Source organism: Urocampus carinirostris, chromosome 11 (assembly GCF_059441175.1).
Source record: "Urocampus carinirostris isolate Australia breed hairy pipefish chromosome 11, RoL_Ucar_1.0, whole genome shotgun sequence".
In the NCBI taxonomy this organism is placed as follows: Eukaryota; Metazoa; Chordata; class Actinopteri; order Syngnathiformes; family Syngnathidae; genus Urocampus; species Urocampus carinirostris.
Genome location: NC_142359.1, coordinates 17,966,909 through 17,993,386, shown reverse-complemented (window position 1 = coordinate 17,993,386; position 26,478 = coordinate 17,966,909). Strand labels below are relative to the sequence as shown.

The following is a 26,478-nucleotide window of genomic DNA, read 5'->3' as shown; positions in this document are numbered from 1 at the left end:
TTTTTTCCCCTCAATATTTGTTTCCTTCTCCAAGATTTAATAACAACAATTACATTTATTTCCACAACAGTTTATTTAACTCATAAAAACTGGAAAATAAGAAAATAGCATACAAACACCAATTGAAATAATTGACTTAATTATTTGAAAGTCTTTCTGCCTCTTATTTTTTCATGAAAATGTTTACCTGAGGGCAGCACGTCGGGGCAGTGTGCGGCACAGTTCTGAGGTCATGGGTTCAAATACAGCTACCGGACTTCCTGTGCGCAGTTTGTATGTTCGCCCCGTGCTTGCGTGGGTTTCCTCCGGGCACTCCAGTTTCCTCCCACATTCCCAAAAAATGCATTTCAGGTGAATTGGCCGGTCCAAATTGTCCTTAGGTGTGGATGAGCGAGCGAGTTGTCTGTCCCTGTGTGCCCTGCGATTGGCTGGCAACCAGTTTAGGGTGTCCCCTGCCCACTGCTCAGTGATGGCTGGGATGGGCTCCAGCACCCCCGCGACCCTACTGAGGATAAGCGGTGCAGATAATGGATGGATGGATGGATGTTTACCTGAATTTTTTAGAACTTTTCGATTTCATGTCTATTCTAACAAGGGTGTCAGGACCATAACGGACGGAGACAGGACCCACTTGCGTTGCGTTTCTCACAAGTTTTATTGGAAGAAAGAGAAAGGGTTGCGCCCACGATCCGGTAGTTGCTGGACGCGGGAAGCAGGTCGCTCTGAGCGCGGATGTGGATCCTCCGAGACGAACGATGGGGGTGTTGGGAACGGGAAAACGGGTCAGTAGCTGGGACAGGAGAGGAAAAACATGGTCGGGGTCGGAAGCGAGTCGTAAGCCAGGAAAGGAGAGTAGACGTGGTCAGGGACAAAAAGAGTCGAGGGCCGGGACGGGAGAGTGGACGTGGTTAGGATCAAAAATGGGTCGAAGCCAGCGGACAGACAGGAGCAGAAAACAGGTGGGAGTCAGGGTCGAAAAAGGCTTGCCTAGTGTTAAATAAGGTTCGCAGACGGACTGACAAAAGGGGACAGATAGGAGTGGGTTTGAATAGGGACAGAGAGCCAATCAGAGTCCAAGGCAGTTGGCGCAAAAGGAGCGGGCACAGGTGAGGCATATCGGTAATCATTGAGAAAGGGAGCTAAAGCTTCTTTCAACTTCTGCAAAGATACCCTGCTGCTCCTTTTCTATTTTTGTATTTTTCGGATTGCCTCAAACAGTGCGTTCGTGAATTTTATTTTGAGTAAAAGTTTGGATGGGTTTCCTTAATGTTCTCTGGTTGATTAATAGTAGTCAGCAAATACAGCTTTGGGAGTGGCGCCTGGTTTTGGCGATATCCAGTGAACATATTTAAAACTGCGAGTTTCTTTTGTCCTCTCAGTTTTGACTTGTGGGCCACATGAAATTCTTTGGATCCGTGTAGTGGATAAGTCACTTCTTGACTCAAAATTGGTTCTTTTTTTTAAAAAAAAAAAAAGTATTTTACAGTGTACCCTAGTATAAGTTTACTTTAGTTTTAAATCATTTTAATATGGGTGTTTTTTGTGCATGGTGACTCAAACTAGCATAATATATTGCTTCAGACAAAACCAAATAGACGTCACTTGGTCGTGGTCATAAAAAGAGGGGAGCTGTTTTTCTAATTAAATTAGCATCAGTGACCGCATCATCCAGAGCTGACAATTACTCTCCTGTTAGATCCCACAGGGTCTGGAGAGCTCCACAGTGATCCTGCAGGACAAATGTGAGAAACTGAAAAATGAAGTGACCCAACGACACATGGAAGTCAGGTATTTGTTTACTCTCTGGGCCGTTTTCCTTGTTGTTTCTCCAGAATATTATCATATAGGGGCCTGGGGAGGACGAATTATTAATGTATAAAACAACAATGTGTACCTTCGCAATCTTGTAGGGGTCCAAATATCGATGTTATCAATACTAAGCAGGTACTTGGATCGGATCGATATTATTGTCCTGGAATCGATACCTTACCCCTCCACCATTTACCTCAAAGCACCGCTACTTTATTTACAGTAGATAGAGCAGTCTTAATCTCTCACCCAGCGCTCTCGGCCACTTTCTAAATTTATGGGTGTTTGTGTGACTAACAGGCACAATTTTAGCACCTCTACCTACCTGGCCTGATGCTGCATCTTGCCTGTTAGGTATGAACGGGGCACAGGTGTGTCTCATTATCACACACCTGTGCCCAATTATCTTGGTTTCTTTGAAAGGACAATTTGAGTTTCACTGGTTGTTGGGTCACCATTATTTTCGATTTCTTCTGTCATCTTCCTGTGTCATTTTTATATGCCTATTCATATCAAGTTAGTTTCTTTTCTGCTTTCTCTGTTACTTTGATCCGCATCTTTCATATCCAGTTTAGGTCATTGTTTGTAGTTCAAAGCTTGTCAACTTTGGTTTTTGTTTCTAGTTTATTGTTTTGACAGTTTGTTAGTTGCTCTGTGCACGCTTGTTTGTTTGTACTTTGGTCCAGATTTTGTAAATAAATACCAACCTTGTTTTGAGAACATCAGTCACATGGGTTCATCCACAACCAAAACTTAACATAAATATGATTTATTATAAAAAAGGACATTCGTGTGCTAAAGCGGTCTGCTCCTGTGGCATATTTACATGAAAAAAGTTTAACCTACACTATAGAAAGCAACGAGCTGCAAGCGAAAATGTAAACCTGTTCCTGAACAAAAACCTGGAAATCAGTTTTCACTATGGCAACAGAACCAAAAGGGCTTTTTTGTTACATTGCAAATTCTTTGGGGTTTGACTCTTGACTTTTGCTCTGCAACAGTTGTTGGAGTAGTAGTGGTACTATTTTTTTATACTGTTAAATGTTTTTAGATTGCATTGTTTACAATTTTGGAACCTTCTAACTTCAGTTATACTTGTTTTTTTGTATGTATCGGTTTTGTTATGAACCCGGTGTAATTGAAATATTTCTATTAATTTTGTTATACAGTCTAAGTTTGAATTGCAGTTATTTCATGAATAAGTTAAATACTTTTAGTGCATAAAATCTTGGTACTGTGTTTATCGTAATTATAAACTAACACAAGGGGGAGGGTTCAATTATTCAGTTGTCATGACATTTTCAAGCAAAATGTAACAGATTGGTATAGATCAATAATACCATGTCTTTTCTTGGATCGGATCAATACTAAAACTCCTAGTATCACCCACCCCTACTGTTGTTTTGCGCAGAGGTCTGAAGGAAGACCTGGAAATATACCAAATGCTGGCACTCAAGGAAGAAGAAGAGCTGGAAGAAGTGAAGAAAATCATACAAAACAAAGAGGTGAGTTAGAGACAGGGAGGGAGCTGGCATTGACTCAATGGCACCGTCAATAACAAAACTGATTTCTCCTTCCCTTTTGTGTATTTGTTTGCTCCAAGGCCGAGAAAGCGCGACTCCTCACCGCACCTGAGCAGATTTTAAAAGAGATTGGAGAGCAACGCTCCAAGAGGGAGTGAGTGGCTGAGATACGTTTAACAATCTGTGTCCAATAAATGCAGGAAATGTTCCAAGCGCTCAGGATATAAACCCCAAATGAGCTGCTTAGACACCTTCGGTCAGGGCTGCACAAGAAAGCCGAAATTGGTCAATTCGCCACCTGATCCTTGCCCACTTTCAAGTGCACACAAACCACAACATTATTACCGTAAATTCCGGACTATAAGCCGTTACTTTTTTCCCAAATGTTCAGCCCTGCGGCTTATTTAGTGAAGCGGCTTATTTAAGTAATTTTTCTAACGAACACCAGCAGCACTCGAGTACAAAAGGTAAAATTTAGACCGAGGTTATCTGCATCCTCTTGGATTGTGATCGAATTGTCCGTATGACAGAGGATAGAAATTCATTTGAAATGTGAGGAAGACGCCCTTGAAGGCGTCAACAATAACGAGTGAAGACGAGGACAGCTCACCGTTAATTTCATATTTGTGGCACAGCTTTTTTTGACAGCTACGCTTGGGCCTTGCGAGCGTGTTAGGAGTAGCGTGGTGGTACCTTTCACAGGCACGGTATGGGATGAAAGTTATATTATTATTATTAAAGCTTTGAAAACTCTCTCGGTGTACCGTCTTTCTTTGTTATTATGTGTAACCATGTATAATATGTATTTGCAACTGTATATTTTTGTCATGTATTTATTTGTATTTATTTTGGACACTTGTTCTGATAAGTCTTGCACTGACCAATTAAAAAGAAGGGGCATAACAGACGCGGGAGATTATGGGAAGTAGAAACCAGTAAAGGTGAGTGTTTGTGGACACCACAGACAAAAATGCATATATATTTTTCCCACCCTTACCTTTGGAAATATACACTTTTTTTTCCTTGGATTACTTTCAACGGGCACCTGGACTTTGCAGGTCTACATCAAATGATAACCACCGGTATCATTTTCCGTTTAATCAGCCGACCATAAAATTATAGGCATATCGGCATATGCTGATCAGGTCAGAACCTTAATTCAGCCCTTTCTCCGGAAACAACCAATTGAACCCAATGGCTAGAGGTATAATATGATACGTCTGATAATTAGCAAGCAACAGAGAAACAACAAATTTATACAGGTTCTCCCCATTAAAATTGTTCAGCTAAAAAGGACTTCTTTTCTCAATGTGGATGCGTGCGCCTAATATACCGGTGCGGCTTGTGTATGTAATAAATCCGTTTTCCTCTGGAAATGTGGGGGGTGCGGCTTATAATCAGGTGCGCCTTGTAGTCCGGAATTTACGGTAATCGCCTTTGCTGCCTGGGGAACTTCTCAAAACAATAATCCATAATTTTAAAAAATATATAATATTATATGATATATACAGCTGTAACAAAATAGGACTAAGAATTGCTGATTAATGAATGCATCTATTTATTGTCATTCTATTATGGTACCAGGAAATTGGAGAGCTTCTCTTTTCAGTGTAAGAAAGCGATGTAGAGAGTGCCCTGCTAGCTGCACGCTAGCATCAGGGATACGTGGGTTAAGCAAGATCTCTGTGATTAAAATACAAACCTCACAAATGTAGCGGTTTCCCACACATCGTAGCTCTAGTTCCCCTTTTTTGTGGGTAATGGATCTAGCTCGGCAAGGGTGGTTTGTGAGAGTTGTTACGTAGCTGTAGCAGTAAACCATACCTGCGATGCCGCTATTGTCTTCTCTCCCACCGCCATCTCAGTGTCTTCCGTACCCACTGCTGATCAGCATTTCTTTGCGCTTTTCTGACTTTCTTCAGAGTATAATTAGTCACAATTAAATAAGTAACTGAGTTAACTTCCAGATTACTGACACTAAACAGTAGTGTGTTGCTCCGAAAGTAACTATCTAATTACAAATCACTGCCCACTGCCCGAAGACAGATGGGATGGGGTCCAGCACCTCATGACCCTACTGAGGATAAGCGGTGCAGATAAATGTATTTTACAGTTATAAATTTGGCTTATATGCAAATATCTACAATAGAGAAAATATCTCCATGAGGATAAATTCAGCCTTCTCATACTGTGATTGAGGCGCTACCGTTCACTTTTTATATATAACCATGCCCACCCTACAGGGAATTATGTTGGTGCACTAAAGGCTACATGCAAAGAGGTGATTAATGCGCAATTAACAATAATTTTACTTTAAAAAGTTGCGGAACAATGCAGTAATGCACCATGTAGTTTTATTAAAAATGCATTACAAAATCATTACTGAGAAAAGTAATTGCGTTCCAGGAACACGTTCGTTTGTACGCTTTAGCCCACACACTAGTCCTAAATAAAGAGCTAAACATCTGTCTTTCGCCTCTTTAGAATTAAAGTTATCTACTTTTAACAAAGCCTGTTATTGCTTTAAGTGTGAACTGCTAACCTATTCTGTTTCTGCAATTTGGGCTTTAGAGCTGCGGTAAAGTCGTTGCAAGCAATGGATGCCCAGTTTGCTGTCATGAAGCAGCAAGCCAAGGAAGTGGAGGAGGAAAACATGGTCCTCAGGGCACAAAAGGAGAAGCTGGCCAAGCAGCAGGACACTCTCCAGACACAAGTGGAAGCCAGCCAGAGGAGGTGCAGTGAGATTCTAAAAGAACACGAGGTCATCAAAGAGGAGCAAGCTGAGCTTTTGGGTAACAGGTACACTTTACATTTTTAAATGTCAGGATTTAAATTTGGGGCAGCCACTTGCACACTCCAGCCTCTAAAAACCCTTAGGTTGAAAATACCACAAATTGGGTCAAAATTGTCCTACTTGGAACAGTTAAAATAAAACATAGTCTGCTGTTTTAGGTTTTTGGATCATTTGATCATTTTTATAATGCTAATTGCTCGCTAAAAACACAGTTAACATGGTGTTTTGCGCCAATCATTTGTCGGTAAGAATTCCAGCGTGTAAAACTTGATGCAATGTTGGGACTCTTCTCTGTAAATTATTTTTGCCTGACATGCTTGAAATAGTGATGCAGAGAGCTCACCTGAAAAAAATAATTATAAGGAAATAAAAGACTTAGAATTTCAGACACCAGAGCTTTTACTTTGAATATTCGAAAATGTCTCCTACGAATGCACAGCAAACTACAACTGCATACTCTGCAGACTTGAACAGACTACAACTGCATACTCTACCTGAGAGAGGTGTGTTTTTTGTCAACGTCTTACTTCCGGGTGCAAATCTATTTACAACGATTACTTATGTTGTAAAAATAAAAGGTGTCCCCACAGATCAGTGTCCTTTAAACCAAATTTTCGGATTGTTTTTACCCAAAGACACAATATTTTATGTTGGTTGTTTGAGAAAATTCCCAGTTTGGTATAATTACGATGAACAATATGACAGGATTTGTAACATGTTTTGGAATATTTTGTAAATTGTACTGGCTCTCAACAATAGATGGAAAAAAATTGTGGTTCTCACATCATATTTCTTGTATAACCCTTAATCGCAAAAAGTCTCAAAAGGCTGCACAGATCACCATTAAAACATGCCCTGATCTGAAAACAATATGAGGGCAAGGAATAACTCAAATAACCTTAGCTTGCGGAAAATTAAGATGACCAGGCTTCACCGGATACTGCAAGGGCAACAACAGAAAATACACAATCAACATCATCCATAAATATAAGTAATTACTGAAATTGTGCAAAAATCACAGCCAATGCTGCAGGTTCTAGACCAGGGGTCTTGAACGCTCGATCAATGTGATTTTTCTCGTAAAATTAGTTTTTTTGGTTCGTTGACTGAGTGGATATGAACCTATTTCAAATAAGTACTGAGGAATAAGTACTGCGCCCTGAGGAATGCCACAGGTAACACGAAAAGGTTCAGAGGTCATCTTGCCATAATTAACCCAATATATCCTGTCTGAGAGGTTGAACCTAAACCATGCGAGTACAGTTCCTAAGATACCAGTCGGTCTTTCCAACCGATCTAGGAACATGTTAGGATGATGTTGCACAATGCATGCGTTTGTGCTAAACAACACAGAAAACTAGGCGGTCCCAAGAACTCAAGCAAGGGATCTGATAACTCTTGACCCATACTGTATTGGGTTATTTTTGACCCAGCTGTGTTATTGCATTATGTCTTAGAATACTGTTCCATTTTACATATTACATTCCGTTTCAAATTTACCCCTTAAACAAACAATGAGCAATACAATTATATTTGAAATTAAACTTGAGAGTAAAACTGACTCAATTTTGTGTGTTTGCATAACTGTCGATGTTTTTTATTTTAAACCAGAGGAATCCTGGAAATGAAGATGCAAAAGATCATGTGTGAGCGAAAGCTGCTTTGTGAGAGTCAGTCGACCCAGCTCACGGAGAAAAAAAGGTAGACCAAAGAATGCATGTATGCAGGTAAATTGATCAACACGTTGTCTAGTCTGAGAATTTACTCGCACGCCGGAGGAATTTAGCCATGTCAATTTGCGCTTTTACCCCCGATTCACAAGCTAATTTATGCTAACAACTGATGCTCTCGGACGATTGAGCGCTTCCTGATGATTTTAATGAATATTTCAAACACATCTGTAGGCAGATTCAGGCAATGAAGAGAATGGATTATTCGCTGGCTATGGCTACTGAGCAGCTGAACCACACACGATCTAACTACACTGACTTGCAAGCACAGGTAATTTTACTTCACGAGTAAAAGCGGTCATGTTTAGGTTGTCCGTTGTTCCGAAATTCCTTTCTACCCCTCGCTGCGTCCTACCAATGCCTAGTGCGCGTTTCCCCGGAAATGTGCAAGTTTTCGTCCTACCTATTATAATGTATCTGCCTTTGAAAGTGGTGATATATTTAGTTGAAAGCTGTGAGTACTTTTAAGGTTTTTTAAGTCTTATTTGTCTCTTTTACTGCTTCAAAATACGTTTTGGCAGATACACCTGTCAGATCAGCTTATGGTAGGACATATCAAGAGCTTAGGACAATTCGGCAGAACACCGTTTCTATAATTCTGCTGTCACTATTTTGAAAACAGTTAACAGGACAGGTGCTTGGAACATTTTCACTAAAATTGACACCGTTCCTGGTATAAGGTGCACTCATATATTCCATGACACCAGGACCCTGTTTTGAAAATATTTTAGCTTCCTTTAATTTCACTGTTTAGGACAGTAGGTTAAGTTAATGATAGAAGAGAAGATGACTCAAGGGAATGGTGTCAGCGTAACTCGCACGTACATAGAAGGAAATGTTTATGACGCATATTTAGGAAATTTCGCAAACGTTTCTGGAAATCGATGCTTTGAGTGCCAAGGTCTGTGGTGCTTTTATTTTTGAGAGGATGATTTTTTTAGCTTTCCTAACCACATTTCACATTAGCACAATATGGAAAAGTAGTCTATAGTTGCCTTCACTTTATTTGAGTTGTTATGTATTATTGGTTTTAAAAATGACTGGATTGATGTTTTTTTCAATTTTTAGAAAATCAATTTAATAAATGAGTTTCAAGTATATATATTTGAGTGGATTATACAGTATACCTTTAATTCCAGACTACAACGTGCATTGGATTTTCAGTTGCATGCTTACATTTAAAAATTGAACTATTGTCTTTTTTTGGATAAGCAATACTCGATTCTAAGCTGCAGACTTTAACAGCCATTAAAATTAACTAATCCACGTCCATTTCTTATATTTTAACTTTGGCGCCAACTGCATGGGAAATTTAGTGTTGACACCTTTGTTTGCCGAACGCCCACGGCACCGTGCCCCCGCACACCTGAGTCATGGGTTTTCGGATCATGGGACCATTCAAGATGGTCACTACAAAGCTGAGCACATGTTGACTACTGCACAAAAGAGAATGCAAAAAAGGGCTGCGTCGCATAAAATGTGAGCTCTACATTTGTAGGTGAGAGCGCCAGTGCAACCATACTGTCGACAACAGTGCCAGATTGCAACACAGACCTGTCTTTTTGTGTTGTTGTCATTGTTGGTTGCATTCACTTGTTATCATTTTTCAAGGACTAAAGGTAACCTTAGCAACCTGACATTGACGCCAGTAATACGGAAAGAAAATGTGGTGTTTTTGATACATAACTTCCACTGTTGTTCAATTCTGATGTATAAATTGAGGACTTGATTTGAGGGTGGTAAAGTTTCAAATAGTTTATTGTATTTATTTTAAATATAAAGTACTGTCAAACCACCTGTTTTCTCCTGTTTTCAATTATTTGAATCATGCTGGAAAAACATGGACTCATTTTTTATTTTGTGGCATTATAAACATTTCCAAAAGTCACCGCTGTGTTTTGTATTTAGAGCGCATGTGTTGTAGAAAAGAGCAGCTCGCCATTTTCCTCTGTGCCGCCGTGAAAAAAATAAGATAAGTCACACCACAGTGTTTAAAGTGTAGCTAAAAATAGTGGTTTGTAGTCTGGAATTTACGGAATATGTTTCAAAAGTCCCCACAACTTTTTGGGATGGCATTCTCACTTCTATTTCCAGTTAGACGATCTTCTTAAAAGAGGGCCGAGTATTGCGCAGAGGACGGCTCTTCAGAAGGAAGTGGAAGCTCTCAAAGTGAGCGTTGAAAAACAGGTGAGGACGTGGGTGCAGTATGTGGGCGAGTGTAAAGCTATTAGTTCGCAAAAGCAACTTGTGCCGCCTCATTACTGCAAGTTGTGGACAAAAGCAGCATTCATTAGTCATTTTTCTTAAACGCCCACTTACTTACCGAATATCAACTCCCTCCAAAAATATTTGTTTTCAGCTACAAACAGTCTCCCCCTCCCGTATTAGTTATCAAGAGCCGGAAAGTCGAGCCGGAAGCAGCAGCAGTCTGAGATCATTCAAGTGCTGCTGAGAGAATCGGACAGCCTTAGAGAAGAACTTCATCACCTCAAGTGTTTGACGTACATCAAAGCAGAGGAGAGAGGCCAGAAGCACCGTGAGATGCTCAGAACCAAGGTGGAACTTGCACACATGTAATCACTTGAATGAAATTCTATGTGCTTGAAGCAAACACTGCAATTTTAAATTATTAAAACATACTTTCATTTAATAAACCACCAATATGTCTTGTGAAAAAAAGAGCAATTTAAAAGGGGGGAAATTATGTGGAATACATAATTTTCATGACCCCATACTCTTATGAACTTTCGGGTGAAAAATAGGGATTACCCAAAACTTCAATTTGAACCATTTTTAAATTTTGGGGGAAACGACCAGATTCTTTGGCTTGTTCTAAACATGATTACCCAAATTGTATTCTTTAAAAAAAAACGGGGCGGTTATTTTAAACCAAATATCTGGTATCTATCCCGTCTGTCCCATCTAGTCCGGAATCTTGCTCTTGTATCCTGATCGATCCCGTCGGTCCTGTCCTGTCCGGTAACTTGCTCGTGTATCCTGCATCTGGTATTAATCCCGTCTGTCCCGTCCTATCCGTTATCCATCCCGTCTGTCCCATCCAGTCCGGTATCTTGCTCGTGTATCCTGTATCGATCTCGACTGTCCTGTCCGGTATCCTGCTCGTCTGCCCCCGGCTTCCTGTTTTTCCGCCCCACTTCTTCTGCCCAGCGATTGCCGAATCACTGGCGTTTGTGTTCCCACGCATGACTGCCCCGCTTCTGTGAAATAAAGCTTGGTGTGAAAACATTACGCGTTTGGGTCCACCATCTGTTCGGGTTCTGACAGTATGGATGGATACTATGTTGGCATTTTTGCCATGGGGGCAGGAAATAAAATGGAAATGTAGTGAGGCTTTTTTACCAAGAAAGCCAGAGTTTGCGTGTATTATCCATATTTGTACTACGAGTCCAGAGTGCTCTGTGGCATATCATATGGTGAGGGAAACTGAAACTTCAAATATATATACAGCAATCCCTTGTTTTTTGTGCTGGGTTTGTTCCAAAAAAGACCCACAATGGTGAAACCCCCAAAGTAGAAACATGTAATTATTTATTAGATATAAGTACTGTATAATATCCAACTGTAACAAAGTAACAACTATAAATTTATAAATAAAAACACAAAACGCAGAATCACATTTGAATAAATGTTTTTTTTTATTGTTAGCATACAAAAGTACAACAATATTAAGGGTCTTCTTTTTTTAGTGTAAGAGAGCGATGTAAAGAGCAGCCAGCTAACTGCACGCTTTTATCAGGGATCCTTGGAATGAGCCATGTCTCCGTGATGATTAAAACACAACAGTCACAAATGCAGCGGTTTCCCACAAGTTGTAGCTCCCGGTCATCCGCCTAATGGATAATGGATCTGGCGTTGTTGAGATACAGGTTCAACAGGGGTGGATTTTGGGAGCTGTTACATAGCTGCAACTGTAGCAACAGCTGCATCCTCCGCTTTTGCTTTCCTCTCTTGTCTATTCCCAGGCCCAATAACAATCCACAGAGCACCTGGTTGTGAAAAGTATTGCTTTTCCCTTTTCTGACTTTCCTCACAGTTGGATTTAATTGATGATACATTTTCTTTCATATATGTACCATCGATACTTTAACTAATACGAAATGTTGTTATTTTTTTCCAGATCAGTAGCATGATAAATTAAAAGAAATATTCAGTCACACTAGCCATACCCGTGTCTTTCTATCGTCGCTACCACTGACTTTGAAATTGTCCACCTATGTGTTTGAATCCGTCCGCAGCAAATTAAGCAGCACATCCAACAAGAACTGCGAGAAAAGGAACTCATCATAATGCATCACAAGAAGCTGAGTGCCATGCTGCAGCGCAGGTGCTGCTCTTCTTTCTCTGTCATTCTCCTTTGCCATCTTTTATTCCAATTCAAAATTGTTTTGGGGGCTGAGGACATGATCTATTGCCAGCCAACTCATGTGACTGGTTCGCGTTAACAAAAAGTAATCTTTGCATTTGACTTTAAAAAGCATCTGTTGTCCGCACACACTGATTTGCTCCACAGAGCCGCTAATTGCATGTTTCCGTATTCCGCAGAGTGCTACAGTGTGGCGAACTTTACGACGTGATTGCCGAAGAGAAAAATAAGTACATCAAGCTGAAGGAGATAGCCGCAAACACCATCGCAGAATTGGTGGAGCAGGCGCAGGTGCTGGGAAATGAGCTGGAGATCCAAAAGAGTATTATCACCAGGAAGAACAGGTTAATACCTGACTGAAATAATATTTTGATAGATTTTATATACAGAACAGAAAAACATGTGTTTTCCTACAGCCTGCTGATGAAATCGCAAAAGAAGGTCTCCAATTATTGCAAAATAAGGGATGAGCTTCTCAACGATATCAACAAGGTTTACCTGTTTACATTTGTTTTCATTCTACAAAGTCTGTCTTAGTGTGAGTAAATAGGTGCTGTGGTGTATTATTGTATTGTTCTCAGCTCAGGGATGCTGCTGGAAATGTGAATTTCCCTTAGGGGATGAATAAAGTATCTATCTATCTATCTATCTATCTATTTGTAAGGTTTATTATCACTAAATAAGGGGAATTGCAATCATTAATAAGGGAAGCAATTCGCTTATGTTGAGAGGTATGATATTGTCAATGAAAAAAGGGTGACTTGGCCTAAAACAGCTTGCCAAATGCTTCTTTAGGTTGCTTGTAAAAGACGCTTGGTAAGCCAGGAGCACAAGGACTATGAAGTGGAGTTGCAGCGACTCAGGCGAGGGATTGGCCTACAAGAACAAGCGTTAAGTGACGTGAAAAAGAACCAGGAAAGGGTGAAACAGCGTCTGAATTTTCTGTGAGTTCTCATTAAAAACCACCTGCACTATTTTGATTCAAATAACAAGAGACATATCTTGCTGGTTTTCCGGCAGCGGCATTCAGCTACTGGAGCACGAGGAGGTGTTGTTTGACTACCAGGAGAAGGTCACTTCGCAGGAGGCGGCCATTGCCACAGGCAATGCAGCGGTGGAAAACCTGGAAAAGGAAATGAGAGACCTGACTATTGCCATTAGTGAGGTGAAGAGACAGATCTGCTTTAAAAAGAAGGACGTTCTGGTCCAGAAGAAGTTGGAGGAGGAGCTGGTCACGCTGCAGGTCGAGGTACTCATAATGGCATGTAATGAAATCGCATCCTGGCAGGAAATGTTAGTTACAATCTGTGTCTCCTTGCCGACCAGAATATGATTGAGTCCATCAATAAGTACGCCTGTTGCCTTAAGCTTTGTGTCATCATATGTGGCCTCCAAGCAGGTTGTGAGTTACTCAGGCTAAGGAATTGTGTTCCTCAACCTGACATGTATGTTCATGTTTTAGTAGTGCCTTTTGGCACACATACGAACAATCTGGGTATCAGTTGGAGCCCATCTTGGAAAACCTTTTAATGAGACTTAGGCAGACAAAATTATACACCAGTTAATTGATAAGGAAGTGTTTTGTTTGATACTTATACTTGTCCCAAATCATTTATACTCATTTTAGCAGCTAATAACTCATTTTTTTATTCTTTCCCTATAATCTTAACCCATTGAGCCATATAACGGCAACCAGATTTGACTTTAAACAAATGGAATATATTCTTATATGGTACTGGGAGTATGAAAACACAATAATTCCTGGTAAAAATAACATGGTGGTCAATAGGGCTGACCCGGCTTGAAATTTATATAGGATTGGGTCAGGCTTGGGCTCAGGCTTTTGATCTTACTTCTAGGTTGAAAGTGGCGGACAAAACCTGTTCACACTTGTGAAAGGCTTGCTAGCTTTGGAAGTTGGCCTAGCTTAAGCTAGTAAATCAACACAATATATTTCCTTGTACAGCGTGTACAGTCTCTCCAATTGTAATAGCAGTTGGCGCTAGTGTTGGTGGTTCTTTGTTAAACTCTATCCTAAATTGTCTTTAGACTTTTACTGTATTTTCATTCTTTTAATAGCATTTTAGAATATGTTTCCTTCCTTCAAAGTCAAGTCAGAGTGCCATGACTCGGTTCAGTGGGTTCAGTCTAAAAAGAAAGACTAAATAACCGAGTTATCAGGTGCTAAAATGTGTATACATTTTTGGGACATCCTGTATGTTATTATACTGGTACAGTATGCTCTACAACAGGGTTTGGAAACCTTTTTCGTTTGATTTTTTATTTTTATTTTAAGACCAAGTTGAACAAGACCATCAAACTCGCTCTCAAGAAACAAAGTTTATTCTTCAGCTCTTTTTATTTATCTGTGTGACGTTTGAGGATTTGATCAAATCTATGAAATAATGCCAGAGACTGTGTCCCATATCAACAAAAATACAACTTAAAGTTTGTCTCTCTTCTGCAGTTACTTAAGATTGGTGGGGCTAATTTTGTCCATCATTATTGTCGTAAATAATAGTTACAAAACAAGGATTGAGCAGAGTTCTTGTGTAAAAATGTCTCAAAATACTGCAAATGAGAAGAATATGGGAGTATTTTGGGGAGCTCTCTATATGTGCAGAGATCTGCCAACCCCTACCGCTTAATCGAGTAGATGCATTTTGGTGTGTTTACAGTTTGTGTGGTTTTTCGGCATAAAGTGTCTCAACCTTAAACATACTGTATTTTGTTTAATTAGCTTCAATATAAAGGATTCCTTAGAAACATTCAGCCAAGACGGGGTCTATTGCTGTAACACCCTGAGTTTAAACTGTCGTTGAAACTTAACCTTATATTTTTTGGACTGAACAACTAGTTTACGATGTTGCTTTGGCTTCACATACACCATAGTTATTAAATTGCAGAGAAAATTACTATAGCCTTTGTTTTATCCCCACGCCAGATGTACTCATGAAAGAGCCATTTCTGGCTTGCGAGCCATTCCCTGCTCCAAAATAAGAGTGTCTAAGCAGGGGTTAAGGGGCCATTTGTGCCCTGCTGTGCATTTTAAACTATACGTTTCGTAAAAAGTGTGAATTGCATCTTATACAACCCGTTTGTAAACTGCTGAAGATAACACTTATGACCAGCTTTTTGCTCTTTGTTAAAACCAAAACTGAAAAAACACTTTTCAATTATGGTAACAACTTGATAAGAACTTTAATAAATAGATATCTAAGCGCCCCCATCTATGATTTAATTTTTTCAGTATGTGACCATGAAAGGAATATGTTTGAACACGTACTCTAAAACAGTGTCTCTCTGACCCTATTTTAGTGGGTTACGGGTCTTTGCCTTGGGACAGTACTGCTGAAGAAAAATATAACTGAGAGTCAATTACACTACTTAACAGTAGCTGGCAAATTAATTTAAGAATTGAAGGGAGTATTATTAATTTAAGTCATTCTGGTTTTGTTGTTCATATTGTTTGATATTAAATAACGTGACTATACTCGACTATCTTTGGTACAAACTGCATAAACCTTTCATTTTATACATTTTAGAAATGTTTTTGTTTTTTCTTGATTTTGGACGCGGCTCATAATTGGGGTGGGATGCTGGGTCCCCATGTCAGACTCGTTATGAACCACTTTTCGAAAATATGTCATGATAATTGATGCGAGGCACCTGAGTATGCTCCGTTGGCGCCAACTGTTTTCTACTCTTTCCCTTCTTCCTAATAAAACCCAGAGAAACGCACGCAAGTGGGTCCTGTCTTCGTTCTGGTCCTGACAAAATCTCCATCTTTTTTCTTAATACTCCATCATCGCTTTCATGAATGCTGATAGCTATTCGAAAGAAACAGGTAGTTTAGTGTGGAACTCAGATGAGCATCCATAATTGGTGAACTGGTACTTTCCACAGACACTGAGAATGGAGGGAAATGCACAAATGGATCAAAAAGAATGTTTATAATGCTAAGAGTGACAGAGCTCTCAGCTTTTCAAGAGTTATGTTTTCGTGGTATGAAAAATTAAGATGTAATATTTTTAAATCAGGGGGAAAAAATGTGGATTTCCATATGTATTTACTTTGCGATGGCATGTTTGAGAAGATGTGTCTGTTTCTAGAATAACTGGCAGGTTTGACTTGCAAAGATATGAAGAATCTGACATCGTGTCATCTCAGTCTTGTTTTTGTCGTGGCCAATTGTATTTTTGGATGAGACTTGTCCAGGTGCCTCCAAAAGACAGATGATTCCATCCACTTTTCCCCTCCCATCTGTCTCTTCTTTCTCTGATCAAATATTTTCTCACATCTTCAGTATTGCAGACTTTTCTTACTGTCTCCCACAAGCTTTTGAAAGCGAATCTATAATCTATGTAGACGCCTGTTCTTCTGTAATACCCCTGTATTATGACTCAACACTACTGGAAGGATTTCCTTAACACTGAGGAGAAATATTTGGACTCTTTTCACCCAGCGCTGTTGCTAGGAGTGACTATCAATGTTCAAAAGCTCAACACCGACTATTGCTCATGATTCCATACGCTGTTTCATCTGGCTATCCATCTCGTGAGTGCCAAATATTCTCCCCACGCCCACTGTGTAAAATGGATCATCTTCCAAACTGCTCGTCTCGCTGCACGGGGGAGCAAAATGTAATCTATTGGAAGAGGCTCGCCAGTTGCATTTATTTTCGCTACGAATTCAATTCCCTTGCAGGTTGTTCAGTCATCCATTTCTCACATATTTGTATTCATGTGTGACTGCTTTATCTCCTCGTTGCAACCTGCGTACTCCCCTCCCCTCTGCTCACTTTTGATGGCAAATTTAGACAAAGATAGATTAGGCCATCTGTGAGACCATTGTGGTTCAATGCACGGAGTCTGTTATTTGCTTAGAATTTTAATCGTAGCAAAATAAACACAAGAGGGTGTTGGATTCAGTGAGTTCATGAGCTCCTGGCATCTCTGTGGATTTTTAATGGCTGCCAAATAGTTCAAAGCGGTCCTCCAAGCAGTTATGTGATTCATGTTGCAGCCATTTGGACACAGTACCCGACTCGATCACTTCATTCTTTCAGGAAGGGACTGTGTAACATGTTGCACACGCCCTGTTGTGGTGAGTCACATTGTGCCTGTATCTAAATTTCCATGCAACCTGTCTGGAAAAGGAGCATGGGGAAATCCACATTCAAGACACGTGAGGCATGAAGATACTGCATATTGCAAAGGAACAGGATTTGTTGAAGCTTAGTGTTAGTTGTACTATTTCTAAGATATCACTTATGTTACTCCCTGCAGTTAGAAGTGTGCAACCTTTGGTTTAACTTAAGTATACGACATGTGATTTGTTTTTTTTTCTTTTATTGAGCATATAGAATACTATTTATTGAAAAAAATACAACATTTAGAAAGAGGGGAACATGCTTATTAAGTAAATTAAGTATGTTTTAAGGTATAGGAAAAGTTGACACGGATGAAAAGCAGTATACCAAGTAACAAATAAAAGTCATCAAACAATATAAAAGTCAAAAAGAAGGACTGAAGTATCAAAATGACAAACCTGGTGTTGGGGTCTGGTGCGCCTCCTTCCACCAGGGGGTACCAACCAGGTTTAAAACTGGGCACAGGCGTGTCCAATATCCAGGCACCTGTCCTCAATTAGCCTCACCTTTTTCAAAGATCTTTTGAACAGCACGTTTGGTCATTTTACTGCCATGCCAGGTTTCTTTTTCTTTTGTATAGGGTTCTTTTTTGGGCATTTTGTTAGTGGTTTAGTGCCCATTTGTGAGTTTGTTACTTTGTTCCCAGCATTTTCCATTTCCGGTTTTTATCTTTGTTTCTGCTATGGACTTTGCAAAGTTACCTATTCTCCAGACATTTTATTGTTTTTTGAACCCTTAATTGTCACTTTGTCCCTTCTTTCGTTATTAAATACCATCCCTCATTTTTAGCCGCACTGCTTCGAATTCCTTGCTTCCCCCACATGGGTGGGTCATCAATAAAACGTAACCTGGTGCAAACGTGATTCAAACACCACAGAAACTATAGGCAAGTGAACAGACACAGGCAGGCATGACACCGCAATGACCCAACAAGAACTGAATGAAAATCAACAGCTAACACAAAGCAATCGAGAAAAGCATGGACAATCCACACAATTACACAGGAGACAGGGGAAAAAGAAAACACATGTGGACGAAATATAACTTAATGAGACAAAAAGACACACGAAATAAAAACCCAGAAACACAAACACTTACCAAAACCAACTCAGAACAGAACTAAATAGTGTGTAATCATGTCTTTGCGGCGGCCCTATTCACCAGTTAACAGTTCGGTTGACAGATCCCTTAACTGCCTGGGTTGTCGGAGCACCACTGAGGATACAACTCAGTCTTGCGTTTGGGTCGTGGCAAAGTTGCCACCATACCAGTTTTTTTTTCTGTCTTCCTTTTCTTCTGCCACCTTGGACTGTGCCCTGGAAAATGATCTTGGCCAGTCGAGATGATCTTGTGACGTGACTATACAGTAGCTTTTCTCCCCTGGTGTTGTTGCTTATTCCTTGTACTGCTATGAAATGAAATGATCTGCATTTATATAGCTTTTCAAGTCAATGAAGACTTCCCAAAGCGCTTTACAATGTGCTTCACCTTTACCCATTGACACACACTCACACACCCCTGCAGCCATGCAAGGCGCCAACCTGCTTATTGGGGGCATTAGGGGATTCAGTGTCTTACCCAAGGACACTTCGACATGTAACACGGAGTAGCCGGGATTCGAACCTGCGATCTCTTGATCCCAAGACGAGCGCTCTACCTCCTGAGCTCATTTATTTTCTTCACATGCCTGTTCATTGTAAACCTCCAAGACATTGGATAGGAGCTTCCATGTTGTATTGAGGCAAGTTATGGCACGCTAGTTAGATCACATTGTTCCCTTCTGGAGGTCCGTCAGTATGAAGAGTGTCCACATATTGTGATTTGTTTATATTAGCAGTAAGTTCGTCTGTACTGCTGGGCATTTATGAGTAAGTCAGCTTCTTAAGCAGCTGTGACTTTTATCAAACCCTAATGCTTCCCAGCTCTTCATTTTGATCACTCTTATTTGGATGTCTGCCAGGATGATGACCACTATAACCTGCCCTTGAAGTTGGTTGTGATCTGCTGTAAGTCTGTTTACTAGTACAGTGGAACCTCGGTTCTCGACCATAATCCGTTCCAGAACCCTGTTCGAAAACCGATTTGTTCGATCACCAAAATCGTTTTTCCTATTAAAAGTAATGTAAAATCGTTTTAATCCGTCCCAACACCCTGAATGTTTACCATGAACATAAACATGAAGCTAACCCAGGCTAATCGTACGTTCGCGTTAGCGTAATCTTCTAACATGAACGTGTAAAAATAAAAAAATCAGGTCGTTTACACGTCATTTAGCACCCGGGTCTCCACAAAAAGTGGTGAGCGGTTAAAGGATAAAGAAAAGAATTATGATTAGGATTTCTTACCTTTGTGGTGGTCCGCAGAAGCCATGCTCTACTTCCTCGAAAGAAAGGAAACTTGCACACCTTCTTCATATTTTGCTATTATTTATTTCTTAAATGCAATAGTTGTACGCTTTACTCTTCTTTTTTCACCTGTAGCAACTTTGCTGCTTGCACCGACCTTCTTCGGAGGCATAATTAGGGGCTAAAACACTCCGTTCACCGATTTTAAAAGCGAAAAGAAGTGCGCGCGCACGTGATAACAGTTCTTCACGAGGGGTGGGGGCGATCTACACGATTTACACCCGTACGCCGCTCAGCATCGCACCCTAGCGTACCGGGGTTTGAACTCCGATTTTTTGAACGAAAAGCGAAGCAAGATTTCTCAAAATTTTTGGTCGAGAACCGATTTGTTCGGACTGAGAGGCGTTCGAAAACCGAGGTTCCACTGTATAAATTAGCATTCCCCTCATCGGATTTCAAATCGCGCTTTTCATGAGTACATATGACTTATAGTTAAAATAGAACTTATGCAATTTTTCAATATGTTGCATCACACAGAGTCGATTTTTGCACATGCGAAGCCGAGACAGCGATGATGACCATAGGGGTCGGCCTGGTAGACATAGCACATAATCTTAATGACAGTTGAGAGGTAAAGGTGTCACACCAACAGACCCTGTTGTGGATGTAGCCCGCTAAATAATCCTTTATATGGAAGCTCATTAAACTAACTATGTTCAGTGTTGAGAAACTTTATGATGAAAACAACAGAAAACTTTTTTGCCCAGCTTCGTCTGCACTGAAGGTAAATACGCTGGTATCCTTGATTTAGTATTTTGTGACATTTTGTGACCAATTTTAAGTGGTATATTTATAATGATATAGGGCAGAGGCTCTGGCATAATTATCATTTCATAGATTTTATCACATCATCTAACGTCCCACTGTGAAATAAAAAACAGTAAAGAATTAGCACTTGTCTGCAGAGCGGGTACGGCAGTGGTGTTGTATTATGTCATCAAATATGTTATGGCTCTCTCAAAAACAGAAAGAAAGGTTGTAGCACAGCTAGGTTTTTTTAAAACAGCGCTCGAACAAACTTTGCGCACAAGCACACGGACGATGCTAGCTTAATTCATGTCCCATCAGTGTCTTAAAAGTTTGTTTCACCCCGTGTTGTGTCGATCTGTGAATTATGAAGCAGGCTCCACAACCTTACGCGAGCCGTGGGGGCGTTTTAACTTCTTTTGTTTGAGACGGAAGCTAATTGGTGTAGAGAAAGGTAAATCATCACCCCCCTACCCTATGGAAAAGACACTGGAGGTGGATGCAATGCATGATCATGTATATAAACGTGTGGCAATGGAGGACTATAGATTGACTATTACAGACCGTGGAGCATCGCTCTGTGCACTTGGACAGAATCGATTACTGTTTATCTGGAGAGTATGTTTATTGAGGTGGGAAACAAGTTAGTACTGTAAAACAATAGACCATCAACACTGCATCAAATCACTTCCCAAGAGGAGAGAGATATATGGCTAGTTGGTTTCAGATTTGTTTATTTGGTGGGGAGTAGGAACCCCTCCTCTTTGTCAAATGCTGCGAGTGAAAAAGCGTTCGAGCACTCCACTAACAAACTCTCGCGGTGGACGGTAGATTTTAACACTACTTTATTTTCTACGTCCTACAATATAAAGACTTTAATTTCATGCATGGCCTGGACCTTAGTTATTATTCTGGTTATGTGTTCGGAGACTTGCTGAAGCTTGAAGTCCTGTGCTGTTCTCTCTGTTCCTATCTTCTCCTTTCAGTAAAAGAGGCTGGTGGCTATGGAGAAAAGTGGCCTGTAGTTGGTGGCTTAATCATCAAGTCATTTGCTGCAGATAACTCTGCTTCAGTGTTTAAACGTTTATTATATATTTTTAATCCAATTTGTCTTATCTGACATCGTTTTAAAAAAGCAACACTTTGTGTTCCCTTTGCTTTCAAAGCGGGGCTAGCAATTACAAGTTCAGCCTGTCTGTTGTTACCATGGAAACCCCTTCATCAATTACTTGAGTGGACGATATTTTGTGCATTAAAGAAGCCCAGTGTTATTGTTAAAAGTGTATTGAAAAGTGAATGGGTGGAAAAGATGAAAATTAAATTTCGACATTTTTTGTCTCCATTCTCCTTCCTCTGAGATGGCAAGTGCATTTCTAATTAATGTCGTGTGCAAGCTAGCCTCGCCTTCTTCCGCTTGGCTCAGAGTGCGAGCAGAAATTGAATATTTCTTCCAAATGCTTTTAGTTCTGAAGAGACATATGGCTCAAATTGGCACATGGCTGACCTGCTGGGTGTTTTCAAGATGTGGGAGATGATTTGTGTCAAGGTTTGTAGGTTACACATGTGGGGAAAGGTGACGCAGATGGCAGCACACACTAAGGCTCACGTTTTCTTTATCCTCCTCTCAGTAAGGCAAAATGTTGCACCAGCGATATCGAGATCAATGGTCTTTTCAAACGTGGGTATTACAGTTGTGGGCCGTCCGGGCCTGTAAGGCCTTCTCTGCTGGCCTAAGAAAATATCTGAATCAATTTATGTTAATTCTCTTTTGTCCATCAATATGTATTTAATAATTCCAAGTTGTCAGCTTCCTTTCATTGCTTCTCCCTGGTTGCGCTGCTCCCAGGTGTGTACTTTTATATCGAGGCATTTAATCACATTTCAGCCATTAGTTGTTACGCATGACACGGTTGCCATGGCGCCCGTGTGGCGCCAGCTGAGGCTCATTGACAGATTGGCTTTCCGTCTATTTAAGCTCAGTGCTCTCATCCTTCCTTTGTCAGTCTGTCAACGAACCTCTGCCCCGCAAGGCGTGGGTTTTGACTTGGTCCTGTTTCCTGTTGGTATTCCCTGTCTGGTATTGTTCCCCGTTATTTTTGTCTTGTTTATTATTCTCTCCAGTTATCGTTCCCGTCTAGTTAGTCCTGTTTATTTTCGTTTTTTTGTTTCATTATCAATCCTGTCCGTCCCGTCCTGTCCGTTATCGACCCCACCTGTCCGATATCTATTCGGGCAATTGGTATCGATCTCGTCGGCCTCTGGTTTCGTATCATTTCACACCAGATTGCTCCCCATTTCTCATAAAATAAAAGGCTTGTGTGAGAAACGTCACGTGTGTGGTTCCAGATCCTGTTCTGGTTCCTCACAACGCAGCTCAGAAATTTACCCGAAGGCCTTCACAAAAAGTCCTGAAGGCCATGTACTGTAACCTCAACATTCGATAAATCTGTCTGTATAGCCAATCTGATTCCGAGTCGGTGAAAATTGAGTTTCTGAAAGTTGTAAGGAAAGGTCAGCAATTGGACAAACTCTGATTGGCTAGGGGTAGGATAATCTCTCAAATCAAGAATGACCTGCACAAGGAAATATATTGTTGTGTTGCTTTAAGAACGAAAGGTATGATAACTCAGAAGTGAGCAAGCCTTTCACAAACGTCTGCCACTTTAAGCCTAGAAGTAAAATCTTATGTCCTAGCCCGACCCGACCCGAATTTCGGGCTGGGTTTGGCCTCAAATCCAATCAGTATGTTGCTTCTCTTTCGCTGACTTTTTAAAAAATTGTGATTCACCCACTATTGTCCTTCTTTGTCTGTTTATACAGACCTATCTGACCTTTTTTTTCACAAAAGGTTTTAAGTGCGGCACATCAACACGGGGCCCTTCACCTGCCCATCTCGCGCATTCCATGTTTCTGCCCAAGCGGACTATGCTCAGCAGCGGTTGTGTCCCGTGTCGTTTGGCCCAGATAACCGGGCACGCAATGACAAGCGTTGTCGGCCCAAATCACCTCTCCTCCACCTGAGTCCTCACAAATAAAATAGGAAAGTTCACTTTGTTTGCGAACCACACGTCACTTTTTCAGACAGGAGCTGAAGGCCTAGGTGTGAAATAGGGTGTCGTCTTTGCAAATGTAATTTATGAAAACCGGAGATAACGCAGAGCTTTGTCCGTGTGCCACAATTTTTATCTCACCCCGTCTTTCATTTCTTACGATTTCACATCCTTTTTGATATGTTATGCTGCCTTACTTTATCTCCTTCCTCTATCATTCCCGGATTATCTGCATTCCACTCCCCTTTTTTTTCATCTGAAACTCTTAAGCACCCTGTTTTGCTTTTCACCTGATGCCCATATGAAACACAGGCAGAGGCAGCTGCATTTAAAGGGCTGAGACGTCACTTCGAATCAGACCAACCGCCCATTCACACTCGAGAGCCTTCATTAATCTTGAGAAGTCAGAGGAAATGGGAATCATCACTTTGTCCCACGCTGGCTTTCTTTCTCTTTCCCCTTCACCTCCTCTTTTTATCTGCTACTTCACACACGTTGCGATGCAGGCGTGCAAACATGAATAATCCGCATGGTTGAACTGCTGTTTCATAAGATGGGTCACGCCGGATCTCGACCACCTGCCTCTCGCTTTTTGTTTTCACACCCTGTTTTTCTCTCCTCTGCTTGACCCCCTATTTGTCTTTCCAGTTACTTCTTCAAGGTTTGTACTTGAACCTCAATGTTAGTGGTTCTCACATGGGTGCTTGCGTACCACTGTGAGAACGGGAAATTTTCAAATCCGAAAAATCCCTTGTTTTTCGCTGTGGTTGCGTCCCTAAAAGGTCAGTTATAGTCAAAATCAATGAAGTAGAAACATGTATAAGATATCAGTCACATATAATATATACTAACTGTCCTATACACACTGGCATTGAGGACAATTGGGTTGAGCCAGGTCTCTGGGATGATTAAAATACAATGGTCAACAATGTTTCCCACAAGTTGTAGCTCCAGGTAATCCATTTCATGGGTAATGGTTATGGCGTTGGTGAGATACAAGCTCTGCAAGGGTAGCTTGTGGTGTAGCTGCAGCAGTAGGTAATGCTTTGCTTTCATCTCTTGACACCGCCTCAGTCTCTTCCCAGTAACAATTCACAGATCACCTGTTGGTGATCAGCATTTCTTTGCGATCTTCTGACTTTCCTCGGAGTCTGATTTACAGATGATCCATCGGTTAATGCAGCCAATGGGGACCAGAACCACCCACAAAAGGAAAAATAAGCAAATTAGCATCGCACCTTCATAAATGCGAAATGTAAGGCAAATAACTTCCTGCAACTGAAAATGTAAGCTAAATATTGCTGTCATTTTTACACAACACCTTTATGGGAGAGATTTGTTTCAAAGACAAATATATTCGCGATTTACTCACCATCTAAAAATCATACATTTCACAAGCAAGGTACATCCTGAAAAAAAGCTAAAAATCTCTGCTGTACATAATCTATAAATATTATGTTGTGGTGCTTTTGCCTGGCTTTACAATTTCATGCATTCATTTTTTTATGACTTATGGATCATCCCTGCTTAATCCGTTTTTATGCATAGCCAGAATTTCAAGTTAATGGCATAAGGTTGCGCCCAGAATATTTGCTAAGGCTTTCAAGGATGGGATCAAGTGGGTGGGCATATGCTGAATCCAATTAGTTAGTCGGTGCGATGGCTTATATTTCTCCATTTTTGGTTTGGTTAGGCACCAGGTGTAAAAATCCTGCACTCAGTTTCTATCTCTTATCACTCTCTCTCTTGACCGTATGTTATTTTGTCCTTTATGTCTTGATATCTCTCATATCATGACCCACCATCGTCACTGTTTAAGCACCATGTCTCCTTGGCTCTGTGCTATTTCGTTCCCTCTCCTGTCCTTGGGGATCACTAGTAATGCCTTACGAACTATTGGTCCGTTGCCCTTGTGGTTGAGACTTACTGGAACAGCAGCCCCTCAGTTGCATCTTGGACCAAGTTTTTTTCATTACTACCCGACTTGCTGTGTACTGAACACTGCCCGGATAAAAGACTGCCATTTGCGGTACTAATCAGTGTTTCTGTACTTTGCTTCCGCACCACCCTGAGTGAGTTCTTGACACCAGCCTCGGGGGAAACTCTGTGAACTCATAATCTGTAAAGTGGATATTCAGTAATCCAGAATAGCTAATATAAACCTCTGATATTTATGATCTATGTCCTTTGTTTCATTTGAGCTTTTGAAAAAATCAATTAGATCCTGAATTATATTAGAAATGAGACCTGATTTTAAACACATTTCTTGAAATTAAAATCAAAGTTTCACATTTTGATATTTTATTTTCTGATATTCATAATTATTCAGTTCAACATCTTGTAGGATGGAGTTCAATCTAAAGTATATGTATCCACTGAATTGAATTGAAGTCTGAAGTACACGATTTTGCCCTGTACTCTCATGCTATACTGCAGTGTTTCTCAACCTGTGGGTCGGGACCCAAAAGTGGGTCGGGGACCCATTTTCTCATAAAAGAGAAGATGGCGATAATAACAAAAAACATGCAGTTTTCTTATGAATTCCTCCAATCTTGCAGTTTATGTGAAAATAAATACTGCTTGACTTTCTTCAAATAACATAGTTTTTCAGTATGTACCTATTGATAAGCTAATTAGAAGAACAGTTCGTTGTGTGAACTTAAATAATTTTGTGTTGGGTTCTTTATTGTTTATTTGGAGTTTGTGTATAATAACTGCTACAGAAGAAATTGATTTTCCTCAATAGTGCAGTGGTGATTGTTTGGGGTCAGTGGGTGACATTTGTCCTTCTTTGTCCCCCTGTCTGTCTCCCACAAATTTTTAGTCATCTCGATCTATATAATGCAGTATCTGCACATTCCTTAACGTTCAGACGGCAGCCCGT

The 26,478-nt window shown here is 40.5% G+C and overlaps 1 protein-coding gene across 1 annotated transcript in view; it reads left to right on the top strand.

Moving 5' to 3' along the window:
- ccdc146 (coiled-coil domain containing 146) overlaps positions 1 to 26,478 on the top strand; it is a 74,321-nt gene that overhangs the window by 37,304 nt on the left and 10,539 nt on the right. The window contains exons 6-18 of the mRNA XM_088347114.1: positions 1,697 to 1,788; positions 3,221 to 3,314; positions 3,413 to 3,486; positions 5,904 to 6,131; positions 7,738 to 7,827; positions 8,031 to 8,127; positions 9,951 to 10,043; positions 10,245 to 10,412; positions 12,113 to 12,201; positions 12,420 to 12,584; positions 12,657 to 12,732; positions 13,036 to 13,184; positions 13,261 to 13,489. Of these exons, the coding sequence (XP_088203240.1) occupies positions 1,697 to 1,788; positions 3,221 to 3,314; positions 3,413 to 3,486; positions 5,904 to 6,131; positions 7,738 to 7,827; positions 8,031 to 8,127; positions 9,951 to 10,043; positions 10,245 to 10,412; positions 12,113 to 12,201; positions 12,420 to 12,584; positions 12,657 to 12,732; positions 13,036 to 13,184; positions 13,261 to 13,489 (1,644 nt within the window). The remainder of the gene's footprint in view (positions 1 to 1,696; positions 1,789 to 3,220; positions 3,315 to 3,412; positions 3,487 to 5,903; positions 6,132 to 7,737; positions 7,828 to 8,030; positions 8,128 to 9,950; positions 10,044 to 10,244; positions 10,413 to 12,112; positions 12,202 to 12,419; positions 12,585 to 12,656; positions 12,733 to 13,035; positions 13,185 to 13,260; positions 13,490 to 26,478) is intronic.